Source organism: Poecile atricapillus, chromosome 23, assembly GCF_030490865.1.
Source record: "Poecile atricapillus isolate bPoeAtr1 chromosome 23, bPoeAtr1.hap1, whole genome shotgun sequence".
NCBI lineage: Eukaryota > Metazoa > Chordata > Aves > Passeriformes > Paridae > Poecile > Poecile atricapillus.
In genome coordinates, this window is record NC_081271.1 from 6,099,697 (window position 1) to 6,117,896 (window position 18,200).

The window sequence follows — 18,200 nt, forward strand, 5'->3', positions numbered from 1 at the left end:
CACAGCTCCCAGGGGGAGCAGGGGGAGCGGCCACCACAGCCCACCCAAAGCCTGCAGGTTCTGCAGCAGCTCTGGGACACAACGGGGGCACAGGCAGGTCCAGCAGCAATGATGGGACACAGATGGAGTGTCTGAGCCGGTCTTGGCACCCAGGCATAGGAAACAAGATCTGGAACCATCAGAGGTGCCTTCAGCACCTCTTGGGTGAGCATGACCACACAGATGCCCAGTGCTAGCCTGGGGACAGGGACCTCCCTCCAGCAGAGATGGTGAGGAAGTAATGTGACTGCAACCACACCCACAACGCAAAATTGTTAATTTATTATTAGGAGGCAAAAAAATTGTACAGTTACAAGAATCATTTCCCAACAGAGGTCAAATCTGAGTCAAAATATCTCTTACAAAAAAAAAAAGAGGGGGGTGGGGGGGGCGACAACACTTTACAAGTCATTAAATTAAAAAAAAAAAAAACAAAACAACAAAAAGAAACCTCTCTTTGTGCAATTCTGCAAAAACAAGAACAGAAGGTAAGTCCCTGGCCTGACACCCTGGAGCTGAGTGGGAAGAGGCTGAGAGGGGCCCTGCAGCCCCCTGGCTATCCCCACCCTATGCCCCAGCCCCGTACTGGGACTGGCAGCTGCCTCCCCCTGCACATCCCCCCTCCAGTGCCAGCCCAGTCCCCACAAACTGGCCCCAAACAACCTGGCCAGGCCCCCAGGCTGCACCTCAGAGCCCCAGCCAGTGGCACAGACATGGCACAGCCACAGGACCACCACAGTTCTCCATCCTGTGCAGACACACACCTGACTGTCGTCCCCACAAGCCCTGCTGCCCCCTGCCCCAAGGCTCCCGTGCCTCCCAGCCAGGGCAGCAGGGCAGGGGGTGGCATGGGGAGCAGGGCATGGGGAGCAGGGCATGGGGAGCAGGCCCAGGGAGCAGGCCCAGGGAGCAGAGCACGGGGAGCAGGACTGCAGTGCAAGCATGGCGAGCAGGGAATGGGGAGCAGGCACAGCCCCTGGCTCTGGTGAGCAGCACTGAGGGTGCACAGGTGCTCTGAGCGTGTCTCCAGGTGCCTTCATGTGTCCCTCCCTCTCTGGCATCCCAAGGGATGTCCCTGGCCAGGGCAGAGCCAGCAGCCCCAGCTGGGCACAGGTGATGCCACTTGGCACGTGGGGAGCCAGCACAGCTGTCCTGAGAGGTTCCATGGGGGCAGGTGGGAGGCAGGTGCCAGCCCCCAGCTCCCCCAGGGGCTGCTGGCATTGCTGGGCCCCCAGCACTGGTACCAGTGCCCCAGATCATCCCCTGAGCAGCCAGACTGGGCAGTGGGCAGGATTTGGCCCAGGCACAAGAGCAGGGGACACGTGGGGCAGGGGGACAAGTGGCCCTGGGCCCCAAAGAGCGGTTGGGGAAGAGGAGGCAGGAGGAGGAGGATGATGGCAGTGGCTTGTGGTTAACCCCTGTCCCCTGGAGGGGTGAGGTGGCATTGACACGCCCTCCCCCTGCCACACCCAAGGCAGGCAGGGCAAGGTGGGCACCCCCAACACCCCCAGGGTGGTCTCTGCCTGGAGGCAGCAGCAGGACACCCAGGGAAGGGAAGACAGAGCCCCAGGGGACCTGCCCTGTGCCCTGCAGCTGGCACAGCCCCATCCCCAAGGGCTGCCTTCTGCTACCACCCTCCTCCTCCTCCTCCCAGCGCTGACCCATTGGCTGGCCTTGGGGAGCCCCAGCTTTCCTACCGCTCACAGGGCCCAATTTAGTAACAGCACTATCCCTTAAATTAAAAAATTAAAATATATATACATATATATATACTGTATACACAGACAACAACAGAACAGTGCCAAAATGGAGGAAGAGAGGGGGGAGGAGAGGAGAGGGGAAGAGGAGGGCAGTCAGACATCTCCTTTACAATAAAAACAAGGACTCTGCCCCAATGTGAGCAGAGTCTGGGGTCCCCTAAAAATACCCATCTAGAGAGAGAGCTGGAGGGACAGAGCAGGAGAGAGGGGCACGGGCTTGTACAATGGCATCTTCCCAATCCGAGCCAGGCCTGCGGGACCTCAGCTTCGCCTGGACTTCGAGTGCTGGATAAGCCACTGTAGGGTGATGTCTGCAGAGGCAAGGGGACACTTAGAGCCTCTGTCTCTGGCTGTCACCTCCCCTGGGCAAACACAGGGCTGCTCCCCACGCCCCCCGTGAGCCCAGCCCACGGCACTCACCAATGTTGTCCTTTTCTTTGCAGGAGATGGAATAGCAACAGATCTCTCGGTCCTGGATGGCAGAGAGGTTCCTGTGGGAAGGGAGCAAGGGCTGGCTGCAGACTCTGAGCCACGTGGGGTGGCCGTGGGAGACACCCCTGGGACTTTTGGACTCGGGCACGTGGAAGGGGCAGCAGCTCCCCAGCTCTCCAGGAGCTGCATGTGGGTCAGGAGAGGGCACCATTGCTCCATGCCTGAGGGGCAGGGGTGGGCTGGGAGGGGCTATGTGACAGGGCAGGAGGGACCCGATCCCACAGAGACCCTGGCCACCAAATTCCATAGGTCCCCCCCCCCAGCCCTGCAGCTAGATGGGGCAGGGAGGTTTTGGGAGCAGCACAGGGCTGGCAGCATGGGAGCTGCACAGGTGCCTGTGGTCCTAAGGTGCTCTCAGAGGTGGCTGAAGGGGAGGAAAAGCTGTAAGTGCAGCATCCCAGAATTCCCCTGCTCCACCAGCCAGTGCCACGCTGTGCCAGGCCCCCACGCCACCATGTGGCACATGATCCAGCCCTGGCACTGCTGGCTCCAGCTCCTCTCTGTCTCCACACAGCATCACCTCAGACATCCTCAGCCATTCATCTCTGCCAGCCCACCCCAGGCACCCCAGTGCCACCCCAGACAGGCAATCATGCTGGTGGGGACATGGCAGAAGGGGGAGGGGGTCACACTGTGTCACACCCCCTGTGCCCAGGGCACTGGCACTTACATCTTCTCAATGAGCTCCTTCTCATCCAAGGCACCGGGCAGGTCCCGCTTGTTCCCCAGGACGAGGACCTGCAGGACAGCACAGGGGACACCTGAAGCACCCAGACACCAGACCAGGCAGGAACCTGCTTGTGCCACTCACTGCCTGTGACACCAGACAGCCCTGGCTACTCCACCAGGATGTCCCAGACAGAGAAACCCCCTTCAGCAGCACTCAGGAGGCAGAGAACTTCCATTAGCTGCCTTAATTAACCCGTACACAGCATCTCCTGTGCACTCCCTACTCCCAGTGCAGAGATGGCCCCACAGCACATCCTCTCTGAAGGGCACCAGCATCCCCTGTGCCTTCTAGGACATTCTCCCAGGAGCCTCTCACTGTCTCTGAGCAAAAAGTCAAGTGAAATGGCTAATGCTGACGTTATCCAGCAGGAGCAAGCTGTGGATGCCAGGCAGAACCCACTCTGCAGGCAGCCAGCCCAAACCAAGATCAGCTGTTTGTGCCATCCCTGATCTCTCCTTCAAGGCTCCTGACAGCCACAAAAGCATTCTCAGATTGTGTAAGGAGAATCACCACCCAGCAGGGCTGGTTTGTCCCGGAGCAGCCATGTGACTGTCACCTGACAGGGGTGCTGCTGAAGCTGTGGCTCCCGGACTGCGCCGGGGCTCTGCAGCAGCACAGGATCAGCATCCCCTCGTTTCAATCAGGAGGTTTGTTCTCAGAAGAGAGCCTTCAGAGGCCTGCAACTGCAGAGTGGTATGTCAGGAGCTTAATTTAGCTGGCAGCGGACATTTGGGATCCATGGCAAGATCTTCAGTCAGCTCCTCTCGAAGGATGCTGGTTTGGGATGGTTGGTGCTCAGCCCACCCAACATGTACAGCGTGCCCAGCACTGCAGGTCCCACCTCCTACACATGTCACAGCCCAGCAGCAACTCTCACAGGAGACAGGACCTTCCTGTCACACCATAAATCAGGTGCAAATCCATGTGAGAGGACAGATTTCACCCGGGGGGCCTGATCTGTGCTCTCTGCCCTAGAAGTCCCTCCCTGTTCTTGGCCCAGTTCTGACCTAGGAAGTGTCACTGTCCCAGCTGGCTCCCTCAGGAGTGCAGCAGGGAAGGGGACACCTCCAAGAAAGGGGAGCCCCTCCCTGAATCTGCTGTGCAAGCCCTGGCAGCCCCCAGCCTGGGCACCACTGAGGCACCAGCTCACCGGGATGCCCTGGAGCTGCGGCTTGTCAAGCAGGTTGTGCAGTTCGTTCTTGGAGGCCTCAATCTTCTCCTGGTCAGCAGCATCCACCATGTACCTGCAAGGGAAGGGACAAGCCTGAGCACAGGTGCCCAGGTCTCCAGGCCCTCGTGCTGTGCTGAGGTCTGTGCCACCCCCAAACCTCCTCCCACGGCAGCTCGCTGCCCCCACTGCAAACTGGGCCAGCAGGAGGTTGATAACAGGAGCCTTCCAGCAGGATGCCTCTTCCCAAGGACAGCTGTGGAGCTGAGAGCCCCTCATGTCCCCCAGGGGAGTGGGGAACCACCCCATCCTTGTCTGACAGCAGGGCCAGGCTGGGTGAGGAAAGCCCAGGCAGGAGAAGCTGCAGGACAGACGTCTCCAACAACACGTGGAGAGCAGCTGCCATGTAAACACACAGGACAATCAGAGAAGGCAAGAGAAGCTGAGGATGGAGAGGTGATGATGACCCAAGAAGGGAAAGGACCTCCTCATCCCATCCATGGGGTAATCTTGGGAGGGGCCATGGAGCACCTGGATGTGAAGCTGGTGGTCACCAATGCTTCTCTGAGCAGAAGGGAAGATTTGGGAAAGGATTTTTTTCTTACAGGCCAACTTTTATCCTGCAAAGGATGTCAGTGAAGCCAAAACTTGGGTGAGGAACTGATCAAAGCAGATTTCAAAGATCAAGAAGCTGGGAGAGAAGGAGTGAGAAACAGCTCATCAGACTTTGGGGAGTTATTTAAAAATAGGAAAAGAGCTACTAACTACTAAAGTGCTTAACACAGGAAAATGGGAACGCTGTGCTGAAGGGAAAAACAACCCCAGGGACTGCTCCAGCCCTTGGAATGTTTGGCACAGGGGGAGAGCTGACAGTAAAGAGAAAGAGACCTGACATAGCTCGAGATGATGAGGGCAGACTGGAGTGAGACCTGGATGCTGACAGGATCTTTTGTTTCCTGACAACCACATGGGCCAAAATTATGACATTATGGAAGGAGGCAGCAAAAAGAGTGAAAAGACAGAGATTTTGTTATCTCCAGCAAAGCTCATTGTACTTAAAATTGTAATAAAAACCCTCCTGCAGGTCTAAGGCCATGTCCCACCATGATGACAGCCTGCAAGGGCAGGAGCAGACACCACTGCCCCAACATGCAGAACAAGCAGTACCACACTCCTCCTCAGCTGCCAAGAGCTGGGAAGGGCAGCACAGAAAGCAGCCCTCCAAATCTCAGGGTATGGTCACTTGGGAAAGATCCCAAAAATCTCATTTTCTGACTGGGTTTAAGTAACCCCAGTATGGTGTTCTGACATCAGCATTTGTCCTTTGGAATAGGCAACCTGCTTCCCATGAGTGCCTTGCCATGCTTACCCCAAGCCTGTGGTCCCTGGGATTGCTTTTACTGCACTGTTTGCAAGCAGGGGACACCCAGGGACACTCAGATTTGCTGACTCAGTAGCAGGTGAGACTCCTGCTCTCAGCACAAGATTTCTCTGGCAGCACATAAACATCCTGGCCTGGAAAACAGGCATGGATCCACAGCCTCTGGGAAGGGCTGAGCCCCACACCTGGGTTTGCTCAGCTCCTGTGGTGAGCAGCCAGCACAGAGGATGCAGGAGAGCCTGGAAGGGTAAGATCTGAGGAACAGAGCTGGACTGAGTGATGCTGGAAGGGAAGAGAAGGGGCTGGCACAGCTGGAGAGACCTGGCTGTCCCCTGCTCAAGCTCATGTGGACATCAGTCCCCAGGTGAAGTATCTGGATAAAAGGAGGCTCAGGGGGGACCGTCTCAGTCTCTCCAATTCCTGACAGGAGGGTGGAACCAGGTTGGGGTCAGGGTGTCCTCACAGAAAACAAGCAACAGGGCCAGAAGAACTGGCCTCAAGCTGGACCAGGGGAGGTTTAGGTTGGATATTAGGGAAAATCTCTTCCCTAAAAGGGTGGTCAGGCCCTACCACAGGACAGTGGTAGAATCACCATCCCTGGAGGTATTCAAAAACCATCTGGGGACATAGTCTAGTGATGAATATGGTGGTGTTGGGTTAATGGTTGGACTTAATGATCTTAGAGGCCTTTTCCAACCTTCATGATGATTCAGTGATTCCAACCCCTGACAGAGGTGTCCAGCTCAGGCAGCAAAGGCACCACAGCTCCCCTGGCAGCCCAGCACCCCGTGGCAAGGCTCAGCAGCAGCAGCAGCAGCAGCAGCAGCAGCAGCAGCAGGGGCTGACAGCAGGGCTCTGGGATACTCACACGATGGCACTCACTCCGCGGCAGTATCGCTCCCACATGCTGCGGAACCGCGGCTGCCCCCCGATGTCCCAGAGCTGTCACAGGAGAAGGCAGAGTTACCCTGGCACCGTGCCCATCACCCCACACTCCTGCCCAACACTCTCCCCTGTCTGCCCACCTGGGGCATTCTGGCTGTGCTCCAAACCCACCCCTGTCCTCTCCTCTTCAGCTCAAAGCTCAGGAGGCTCCTGACTTGATAAAGTAGGGAGGAACTTGAGGAAGGGGAGCTGGAGGATGCTGAGTCCCCCTGCAGTGTGCATCTGCTGGCACAGAGGGACCCCTGGCCCAAGCCAGGTGCTCCCCCCCATGCCCATCACACCTCCTGGCATTTCCCTGAGGCACTTCCCTTTTAAGAACATTTGGAACAGTCTCAAAAGTGTTCCTGCAGCAGCCAGATCCCCCAGCCAGCTTTCCAAGTGTGTCAACAGCTATTTCCCAGTACAACCCCAGGCCCTCAAAAAATCCAGAACAGGTAGAACCCATCTCTTCCTTTGCTCCTGAGGCAGAGACCACCACTGCAAGCCATGACCTGTTTTCCCCAGCACTACCACCCTGAGCAAGGTGACCACATCCATTGAGTCCCTACCAGCAAGAGATACAAGGAAACCTCCAGCTTTGCAGCCCAGACTGAGTCTTACTGCACAAGTCTGGATCTCCTACAGCCCTTCCCACCACCTCCTCTGGTGGGTACCTGTAGGACCCTAACAGGGCAAATCTTTCACTTCCAGATGGTGGAATCACAATCCCTGGAAATGTTAACAAAACACGTGGATGTGGCACTTGGACACATGGTTTAGTGGTGAACGTGGCACTTCTGGGGGAACAGACTCGATCTCACAGGGATTTTCCACCCTTAACACTGCTATTCTATTCTGTGAGCTGCAGCTGGGATCCCTGGAATTCTTCCACCTCCAGCAGAAGAGCCACCAACCCCCCTCACCTGCACCTTTCATCCCAAGAGCCCTCACCAGCAGTAACAACTGCATCTTACCTTTATGGTAACGTTCCCTTTGGTGATCTTCCTCATGTTGAAACCCACTGTCGGGATCATGTCCTCATTGAACTGTCCTGACTGCAAGGAACAAGGTGAAACAGCGTTAGGAAGTAGAGGAATGGGCCCAGCCTGCCCTGGCAGGGCAGGGCAGCAAGGCTGACAGCCTGGGATAACCCCAAAATCTCTCCCAGCCCTGTCCTGGGCACGGTGCAACCCTCCTGCAGGTCCAGGCCAGGAGCACAGAGCCCAGCAGACATGGTGCCACCACAATTACAGGAATGCTGTTCTTTTCCAGCTGGGAGAAAGCCTGGTGGGCGAGGGAAGCAGTGATTTCATTGTCCAGGGCTTGGTGAGCATTTTGCATGTAAATAACCCTCTCTTTGTACAGTTTTGTTATTAGTAGTGTGGCTCTTACTGTGTTCTTATCTCATTATTTCCAGTAAATTGCTCTTATCTCAACCCATGATCTTCACCTTTTGTGCTTCCAGTTGGAATGGGAAGGGGAAGCAGGAGGCAGGGAACACCTAACACCAGTGGGAGCACCAAATTGGGGAATACCATTCCTAAGCCATGACACTGTGGCTGCTGCAATGGACACAGGTGCCCAGGGTGCCCCAGTGCAGTCCCCAACCCTGCAGCAAGCTGCCAACCTCAGCCCTGGACACATTTGTCCTGGTGGGCTCGCCCATCCCAGCTCTTTCAAGCCTTTTGTGGGAGGAGGCTGAGACCCTCATCCTCTGCTGTGACCTCTGGTGAGGGGCCCTGCAAGGACCCTCAGGGTTCTGGTGAGCCACCCCCTACTCCAGCTCCTTTCCAGCTGCAAGTCCTGTGGCTACCAACATATTTCGTGCTTTGGATCATTTATGGCCCAGCTCAAACCAGACTGACTTCTGCTTTCAAGTGAGTGCTGTCTGCCTGCACTGGTCCCCCAGTTCTGCATCCTGCCTGTGCTGGGTCACTTGGGGGTCACAAAGGGCCCCCCTCCCACCCCCCAGGAGCTGCTCCCAGTGCAGCTCCAGTGTCTGTTGAGTTTATGCATCAGATGCATGAGATCCCTGTGGGGCTGCAGCATCCCAGCACCGCTGTGGAACGGGTCAGGAACCATCCCTCTGTGATGCTGGCTCACGAGCCCACGTGGCCAGTGCCACACCAAAGGCTCTGGCAAAGCCCACCCCACGTTCCAGGCTGCTGCTCAAATCCCAGGGCTGCAGGACCAGTCCAGGTGGAGCAGCACACACTGTGGGCAGTGCCAGCAGTGATGTGGCATCTCTGGGGCAGGAGACAGGAGCTGGCACTGCCCTTCACCCACTGCTTCCAGCAGCTTCCCTGGGACTCAAACCAGGCTTATGGCCAGTAAAAGCATCCTGGGATCCATGCTGTGGAATGCTGAGGAGCAGAATGTTTGACAACCAGGATAGTGCAGCCTCGGGAATTTCAGTCATCACTGTCATAAACCTGCAGGAACCATCAACCACTGCCAAACTCATCCTAGCAGGTCTTTGCTACCTTAAAACTCTCCATTTCTTGAGAGCTTTTCTCTCAGTTAACACAAACCTCAAAACAGGAAGTAAGTTTATGCTATTTTCTCATAAGCAGATTTTTGTGCCTGGTTGAGCCTGTGGCTCCTCCAGATGCACCACATCAGCACGTCCCCAGGGTTTTCCTGCTCTCTTCCAAACGCTCTGCAATACACACTGCTTCCCTTTTTCATATCCCTTTTGCATTCAGCAGAAAAACCTGGCAGCCAAGGGGTGTTCAGGCCATGCTGCACCCAGAAAGTGCTGTGAGGAAGGGTATGGGGAGAGGAGGGGAATCAGGCATGGATCCACAGGGGATGTCTCCTATGGATCGAGGCTCAACACACAATATGAAATGAATAAATTCTCAGGCTTTGATCAGTGGGCATGGAGACCACTTGCTGAAGAGCTCTTGGAAGCTGCAGGGATTTCCCTCAGGGATCCCAGATCACATCATGGGATCTGCTGGCTGTGTAAAAGCCACACAAGATAAGGCTCCCATGTGATAGTTCTTCCAAGAAGGGGTGCAAATGCAGGAGCCAGGAGTTACCTCTTCCTTCCTCCATGGGTGGGACAGAGCACGGGTGACCACAGCCTTGCTCCCTGCCCCAAACCCCTCTCCCACTGCAGCACCTGCCTCCAGGCTGCCCATGGCCAAAGGGCCAAAACAAAACCACTTGAGCTCTCCAAAACAGGCTGAGCTGGGAATGCAGCACATTGTGCTCCAGGATGGCTCACACGTGCTCCCTGCTGCCCCAGCACCCACAGAACCATCTTGCACGTGCTCCTCCTCCTCCATCAGCTCCTCCTGCATCAGCTGCTCTCTGAAAGCAGCTCTCAATGGTGGAAACACAGTTTCCTCTTCCCTCTACAATTATCTCTGTCACTGGTGCCTTCAACTCCCTGCAGGGTCCAGCCATCCACAGCTCCACTGCCAGGAAAGCAGTAAGCACCCAGATGGAGACAAGCAAAAGCTTCACTGGACACATTCTTCCCCCAAATTTTGATTTTGCAATGGACATAACATCCATGCTGACCCTGAAGACGATGCCAAGCTATACCGATTGTTTAAGGATGGGATTCCACTGGGGAGCACAAAAATTGTTACAGGCAAGATGGATTTTGTGGCCACAAATGGCAGATGAGGTCTTTACAGATTGCAGTTCATTGCTGGTTTTGCCAGGGTCACCCACTGCTCTGCCCAAACCACTCTGCCTTGGTGCCCTGCCTGGAAGGCAAGAGACCTTTCTGCCCAGCCCCAGCACTTTCCAGCTGGGTCACTGGGAGAGGTGGACAGAGCTTTTGCCAGGGCGAGTGGTGCCCCCAGCTGAAGCTGAGCCCCATCCTGACACATGCACATGGACACCACATCTCCTGCCACTTCAGCCATCCCCTTGCTCAGAAATGTTTTATCATGTGAGAGGTGAGGCTCTGGCACAGGTTACCCAGAGAAGCTGTGGCTGCCCCATCCCTGGAAATGTTCAAGGTCAGGCTGGATGGGGCTTGGAGCAAACCAGTCTAGAGGAAGGTGTCCCTGTATGTGCCTGCCAATGGCAGGGGTGTTGGACAAGGGGATCTTTCAAAGTCCCTTCAAACCCAAATCACTCTGTGATCCTGTCTCAGGAAAGCCACACTGTCCATTTTTCTTGGCTCATGCTGACAGAGATTGCAGCAGCAAGACAAGACCATGCCCCAGCCAGATTCTCTTCCTCTTCCAGGAATATGAAGAAACCCCCCAGAAAACCTGCTGCCTTCTGCATCATGAAGCTAAGGTGCAAAAATACATCTGTGGAGGGCCCAGGTGCTGCATCTGGAGGCAGAATGACCACGAGGCAGCATGAGAACCCACAGCCACCTCCCAGCCATGCTGGCCCTGCCAGATCCCACCCAGGGGGCACACCCAGAGCTCCTGGGAGAGGTGGGTGTCAAGACAAACGCATCAGAACAACATCTCCCTGCTACTTCCTCAGCACCTGTGCCCTCTACCTCCCCAGCAAACCCTGGGGACTTTGCAGACCTGGAGCTGCATCCTCCCTCCCAGGCTCAGGGGCTCAGGCAGCAGAGCACATCCTCAGGATGGGTCAGCTGGCTGGTGAAGGGCTCAGTGTCTCTCTGAGGATGGCTGGGAGCAGGTGCTGAGCTCCCAGGCCAGGCTTCCTCAGCAGCACTGTTGGAGAGCTGGCTGCCTGCCACACCATCCACCATCCACCATCCTACCTGGTGCCAAATACGAGGCTTATGTGGTTTCACAGGATGGGTCAGGTTGGAAGGACCACAGTGGGTCATCTGATCCAACCTCCCTGCTCAACCAGGATCATCCCAGAGCACATGGCACAGCATTATTCCCAGACAGTTCTGGAATATCTCAGTGAGAGGGACTCCACATCCTCTCTGGGCAGCCTTTCCAGTGCACAGTTATGGCACAGGGAAGAAGTTTTTCCTCATGTTCAGGTGGAACTTCTTGGGCATCAGTTTCTGCCCATTCCTCTTGTTCCATTGCTGGCCCCCAGGGATCAGAGGCTGGTGTATCCTCTGACCCCTCCCTGCAGACACTGACAGCGATGAGGGCCCCTCTCAAACATCTCCTTTCAGCTGTTTGGCTCAACAGCCTCAGCTCCCTCAGCCTGTCCTCATGAGATGCTCCAGTCCTGTCAGCATCTTCACAGCCTCCACTGAATTCGCTCCATGCTTGCAGCACTGGTCTGAATCACTTTCCAAGCAGGGCTGAAGGACACAATGGTGCCCCAGAGCTCCCACCACACATGTTCAACACCCCAGCACTTGTGGCTTCACTCTCCTGGAAGGCTCCAGCACAGGTAGAATGTGTGTGATGGCAAAAAACAGCAACACTCTCTTATTCTAACCATGGCCTGCACTGACAGGCCCCAGCACCTGCTGAGGAGCTCTCCATGCCCTCGAGTCACCCATGTCACCACCAGACTGGAGAAAAGGCAACTAAAAGCCCACTAGCTTCAGGTTAAATCAAGACCAGATGTATCTACAGCTTTCAGTTCTCTTTGCAGGAAAGACTTCAAGCCTCAGCTATCAACAGCTAGGAAAAGAAAAAGTGAGTCGTGGAAAATCAAATCCCCAGGCAGGTGACCCAGGAGGAGTCACCCTGATCATAGCTGCCTTCAGCAAAGCCCTTGCCTGGCACAGCCACAGCCTGGCTGCTGGAGAGAGCCACCCAACTTCCAGGGAACTGGAGTCCACTTTTCAGTCAGGTGCAGCTACAAATCCTGGAAGAAAAGGACAGTGCCAACCCCGCCCAGAGCAGCTCCAGTCCCAAAAAGGCTTCTTGCGACATCTCTCCAACACCATCAAAGTCCCATACTTCTTCAGCTCAGTTCTTCCCCCCACAAAGCCCAAATCACAGCTATTTCCCCTTTCCAACAACCCCATTGCAACACCCTAAAGCCAGGCCCCTCCAGACCTTCTCAGGCAGTTCCTGTCGAGTTGGCATTTTCTGTGTCACGCTTCTATTTCACTGTGCTCAACAAGTCCTTCTTTCCAGGGTGTCTTCTCAAAAGTCAGTGCCCCCTTTTGTGTGCATCTGCCACAAAACTTCAACTTTCCAAATAACTCGAGAGGCTAAACTCAGCACCCTGAGCCTGACTGCCATGTGAGGGTCTCAAACAGCCCACAACAGACCTGGCAGACCAGCAGGCCATGGTGCCAACTTCAGCCACCTCAAGAGCTGCTATAATTCCTCAAAGTCCCTTTTCCCTGCACCAGCTATCCTGGCCAAGAGGACAGAGTCCCAGTGCTTGGGTCTTGCCCACAGTAAAAGTGCCAGGTACAGAGTATTTACTCACAGAAGCAAACCCCACAAAGCTCACACTGCTCCAGATGTGCCTGGGAGAGGAGGAGACGTGGGGAACAGGGAGCCAAGTAACACCAACCCTTGGGGTTTCCAGCCCTGTGCAGGCAGAACAGCGCAGCAGGTCTGGGATAAAGCTCCATCACCCTTCATGGCTTAACTGGGTGATTAAAACCGACACTAAATTACTTTGCCATTTTTAAGGCAGCCTGGGTGCTGTTAACAGGCAGCAGCACCCAGTGGATCCAGAGCAGGAGCAGCCCACACGTGGCAGTGCCACGTCCCGCCCTGGCACAGGATTGCAAAAATTGATAATTAAACATGTAAATGGCAGGTAGAGACCCCCCCAAAAGAGGGTTGGTGCTCAGGGTCACTGCCCCAGAGCCAAAATGCTCCCTGTCCCCAGACACCGGTACTGGTTTATGGGAGGAACCAGGAGACTGGAACACTGAGAAGTGACTTCCAGCAAAAGAGCTCGAGAACAGGAGTGCCATCATCTCCAGGATGATAAGTGTCCTCTCTCTGCCCCTAGATGCTTCAGGAAGGACATTTTCATCCCTCAGCACCTCCCAAAGAGCATGGCTCCAGTGCAACGAAGCCTCCATAAGAGCTGAAAATCCCCTCTGACAGCCCAGCAGCTTCCAGCACCCTGAGCAAGCAGCAACAACTCGCTCTGCTTCGGAGCCATGGCAAGCACAGACTTCGGAGCAACGAGCAGGGACCAGGGGCCAGTGAGGGAACCAGGGCGGATCTGCATCCACCTCCCCCATGAAACCCTCCGGGGAGAACAGCCCAAACCCACCCCAATCCCGCCTCGCACCATCACGGATTGAGAGGGCAAGAAAAACCCAAAAAGCAAGAGGGGAGACTCTGCCGAGCATCCCCACGGGTGAAGCCACGCCCTGGGTTTCGGGATTCAGGACATGCGGCTCCTGATGCACTGCTGGGCGCAGGGACCCCGCGGACCAGGCAGCGCAGCCGGGAGAGGCCAGGGCTGGAGGGGCCCAAGGCGGGTGTCGCTGCCCTGCTGGGCTGAGGAGCGGTGCCAGAGCACCCACAGGACGCTGCTGCCGGCCGATGCTTCCCGAGGAAAGTCGCCAGGCAAACACCTCCCACACCGGCCCTCAGGCAAGGAACCCCGGCGGCGCCGAGCCCGGCAGGGTCGGCATGAGGCGGCGGCAGGGCCGATGACAAAGCGCCTGCTGGTACGGGTGTGAGAGGGGGCTGCAGGGCCCGGCGGGCACCGGCACCGGCACCGGCACCGGCACCGGCACCGGCACCGGCACCGCCTGCTGAGCTCCTGCCGAGCTCCGGCCGGACCGGCCAAGGGGTGCCGGACCCTTCCCCAGGGCCTGCTCCGCCTGTGGCCCCGAGCACCGCACCCGCCTCTGGGGATGCGGGCAGCAAACGCTGCGGTTTGCCTGGGCCGCCCTGAGCCTGCACCCCACACTGCACCCCACTGCTGGACCCCACACTGTACCCCACACCGTACCCCACACTGCACCCCACTGCTGGACCCTGCACCCCACACCGTACCCCACTGCTGGACCCCACACTGCATCCCACTGCTGGACCCCACACTGTACCCCACACCGTACCCCACACCCCACACTGCACCCCACTGCTGGACCCTGCACCCCACACCGTACCCCACTGCTGGACCCCACACTGTATCCCACACTGCACCCCACACTGTACCCTGCACCCCACACTGTACCCCATACTCCACACTGCACCCCACACTGCACCCCACACTGCACCCCACTGCTGGACCCTGCACCCCACACCGTACCCCACACCCCACACTGTACCCCACACTGCACCCCACTGCTGGACCCTGCACCCCACACCGTACCCCACACCCCACACTGTATCCCACACCGTACCCCACTGCTGTACCCCACACCCCACACTGTACCCCATACTCCACCCTGCACCCCACACTGTACCCCACTGCTGCACCCCGCACCGTACCCCACACCGTACCACACACTGTACCCCACTGCTGGACCACACACTGTACCCCGTACCCCATACCCCACCCCACACCCCACACCGTACCCCACTGCTGCACCCCATACCCCACACTGCACCCCACACCCCACACCGTACCCCACTGCTGCACCCCGCACCCCCTCCCCAAAGGCATTTTCAGGCTGGGGTGCGATAGGGCGGAGACGTTCTGAGAAATACCCAGAGGCTGCAATGGGGACATGCAGTGGGGACGCAATGGGGGTGCAATGGGGTGCAGTGGGGATGCAGTGGGGTACAGTGGGGTACAGTGGGGTGCAGTGGGGATGCAGTGGGGATGCAATGGGGATGCAATGGGGGTGCAATGGGGTGCAATGGGGATGCAATGGGGTGTAATGGGGATGCATTGGGGATGCAATGGGGGTGCAATGGGGTGCAATGGGGATGCAATGGGGTGCAATGGGGGTGCAATGGGGTGCAGTGGGGATGCATTGGGGGGGTCCAAGGGTGAAGCCCTGGGGTGGGCACGTGACCCTCGGGGATGGGGCGATGCGGGGCGTTCCCGGGCTCACCGCGATAACGTTGACGAAGGTGGTCTTGCCCGAGTACTGCAGCCCCACCAGGGTCAGCTCCATCTCCTCCTTCCAGAACAGCGCCCGGAACCAGTCCAGCAGCTTGTTGAAGAGCGCCAGCATGGTGCCGGCCGGGCCGGGCCGTGCTGAGCGGGGCCGAGTGGAGCCGAGCGGAGCCGGGCCGGGCCGGGCCGAGCGGGGCCGGGCCGGGCCGAGCCGAGCGGGGCCGAGCCGAGCCGAGCGGGGCCGGGCCGGGCAGGGCCGAGCGAGGCCGAGTGGAGCCGAGCGAGACCGAGTCGGGGCGGGGCCAGTCGGGGTGGAGCCGATCGGGGCCGGGCAGGGCCGAGCGGTGCCGAAGGAGGCCGAGCGGTGCCGAAGGAGGCCGAGCCGCCGCCGCCCCCCGGTATTGTCCGCGCGCCGCGGGCCCTGCTGCCGCACCGCCGTGCCGGGTGGGGCCCGCGCGCCGCCTGCGCCCGCCCCGCTGCCGCGCCCCCTGGCGGCCCGGAGGACCCCGAGCACCGCGCTGCCGGCCCGGCCGAGCCGGGTCCCCGGACAGCCTGGAATAGCCCGGAGCCCTGCCCTGGGGGTCCCCGGACAGCCTGGAATAGCCCGGAGCCCTGCCCTGGGGGTCCCCGGACAGCCTGGAATAGCCCGGAGCCCTGACCTGGGGGTCCCCGGACAGCCTGGAATAGCCAGGAGCCCTGCCCTGGGGGTCCCCGGACAGCCTGGAATAGCCCGGAGCCCTGCCCTGGGGGTCCCCGGACAGCCTGGAATAGCCCGGAGCCCTGCCCTGGGGGTCCCCGGACGGCCTGGAATAGCCCGGAGCCCTGCCCTGGGGGTCCCCGGACAGCCTGGAATAGCCCGGAGCCCTGCCCTGGGGGTCCCCGGACAGCCTGGAATAGCCCGGAGCCCTGCCCTGGTTACTCCCGGCATAACCCTCGCTAACCCAGGGCTTGTCAGGTCACAGTACGGCCTGAGGGAGTGGGGGGATGCGCCCTCGTGGCACTGCACCCCGACACTCCGGTATCCCCAGCTCCCCTGCAGCCTGCACCCAAAGCCTTCCTGCAGCCTTCCCCCCTGCCCGCTGCACCCCCAATGCCTGCACACCCCCAATATCCTTCCAGCCCGAGCTCCTGTGCCCCCCAGCACCTCTTCAGCTGGTGCCCAGTGCACCCAGCACCTGTGTCCCAGTGTCCCAGTGTCCCAGTGTCCCAGTGACCCCGTGCTGGACACCTGCACCAACACCCGCAGGTAAATTCCCTGCACCCGTGGCCGTGCCCTGCCACAGCACACCCCAATCCTGCGCCTGTACCAGTGCCCCCTGGACACTACAAACCTGGGAGTGCCCTGGGACCCCTGGCACACCCAGCAGGGCTGAGCCAGCCTGTGTGGCTGCCCCTCTGCCCTCCTGCCCCACTGCAGCCCACGCCACCGGACCCCTGCTGTCACCGGCCCCGCTGTTGTCACCTGCCACGTCCAAAGGATGGTGTGGCAAGGTAACACCAGAGGTGCCCCAGCAGGGACCTGGCTCCCGAGACTCGGGGAACACCGGTGGGTGAGATGGGGGACCTGGGGGTCCAGCCTGAGGGAGGTGCCCCCACTGTGACGGGACCTCCATGAGCACAGAGAGGACCTCATCCACTTGCTGTTTTCTTCACTCAACTTCACAAGGCTTTGTGGCTTTGGAGGCTGTGCTTTGACCTGCTGCTTGGCCTCAGGCCTCAGTTTCCCCAGGTGATGCCTGTGCGATGGTTCAGGTGCAGGGTGCAGGGATGGTTGGGGTGCAGGGGGTGCAGGGGGTGCAGGGAGCAGGGGGTGCAGGGGGTGCAGGGGGTGCAGGGAGCAGGGATGATTTGGGTGCAGGGTGCAGGGTGCAGTGGTTCTCAGGGTGCTGCCTGTCCCTCATGGGGACATGGTTCTCAGGAGGGACATGGTTCCCAGGATGGGGTCACCCATGGCCCCCAGTACCAGCATGTTCTGCCCTCCTGGCTGGGCTGTACCTCCCGTGAAGCACAGGAGCACCGTGAGGAGAAGGACAGCTGGGACCATAGCTGGGGTTTAAGTGGGAGAGAGAGGAACAGGAGCAGTCTTGGCTGTGCTGAAACCCTTGGCCAAGCTCAGGGGTTTAATGCCAGCCCAGGGCATGGGGAAGCATGAGATTTTGGAGAGATTTCCTTTCCTCTGCCTGCTGGGCACCCTGTGCTCTTTATGCAGTGGGTGAGGCAGCTCCTCAGGACACTCAGGACACAGCCAGAGCAGATCAAACCCTGCTGCACCCCTGACATGAGGTGAGCCCAGGATGGGGGTTGGCAGTAACACAGCTCAGCACAGCCCCCAGCACTGCTCAGGGAGTCAGTGCATAGAGGATGGACACAACTCACACAGTGGCCAGGTAAGTGTGGAACAGATGGAGCTGGTAGAAATTGAGATCAAAAGGCAGCAAAACTGCTTAACTGATCATAATCTCCATCAGACATCTGAGCTAGAAAAACTCCTGATGGGGAATCTAGGAGGAGGTGACAACACCCCTGGCCCAGCTGGGATCCTGGTGCTGCTCCTGCATGCCTTGGGAGACTCTTGTGCAGCCCTTGGCCTGAGCCTGCCTGAAGAGCTGGCCTCTGGACAGCAAACTGACAGCATGAGGAAAATGATGTGTGTCCTGCTATCCAGGCAGTGCAGGAAAACTCTCCAGGTGCAGTTTGCAAGTCTTCCATTTCTCCTGCCTGATGGCAGTGGGCGAAGAAAGGCTTGAGGAGGGGGATGCTGAATAAAGTCTGTCTCACAACTCAGACCTCTATCAGTGTCTCCAGACATTAAAGGCAACACCAAATTACCTGAGAAGGCAAAGT

The 18,200-nt window shown here is 58.3% G+C and overlaps 1 protein-coding gene across 1 annotated transcript; it reads right to left on the reverse strand.

Moving 5' to 3' along the window:
• Positions 1 to 301: 301 nt before the first annotated feature.
• Positions 302 to 15,822, reverse strand: ARL8A (ADP ribosylation factor like GTPase 8A). The gene is made up of 7 exons (XM_058855819.1): positions 15,352 to 15,822; positions 7,469 to 7,549; positions 6,439 to 6,512; positions 4,172 to 4,265; positions 2,962 to 3,029; positions 2,220 to 2,290; positions 302 to 2,110 (listed from the first exon to the last, which is right to left on the reverse strand). The coding sequence occupies exons 1-7, from the start codon at positions 15,472 to 15,474 to the stop codon at positions 2,061 to 2,063; spliced, it is 561 nt and encodes a 186-aa protein (XP_058711802.1). The 5' UTR covers positions 15,475 to 15,822; the 3' UTR covers positions 302 to 2,060.
• Between the last annotated feature and the right edge of the window lie 2,378 nt (positions 15,823 to 18,200).

Bases quoted from the DNA above. Each gene is read 5' to 3' on its own strand.
- ARL8A (XM_058855819.1), bottom strand. From the start codon at position 15,474: ATGCTGGCGCTCTTCAACAAGCTGCTGGACTGGTTCCGGGCGCTGTTC. The intron at 4,266-6,438 runs GTGAGTATCCCA...CTTCCCTTGCAG, and splicing joins CGCGGAGTGAGTGCCATCGT to GTACATGGTGGATGCTGCTG. The intron at 2,111-2,219 runs GTGAGTGCCGTG...TTGCCTCTGCAG, and splicing joins CAAAGAAAAGGACAACATTG to ACATCACCCTACAGTGGCTT.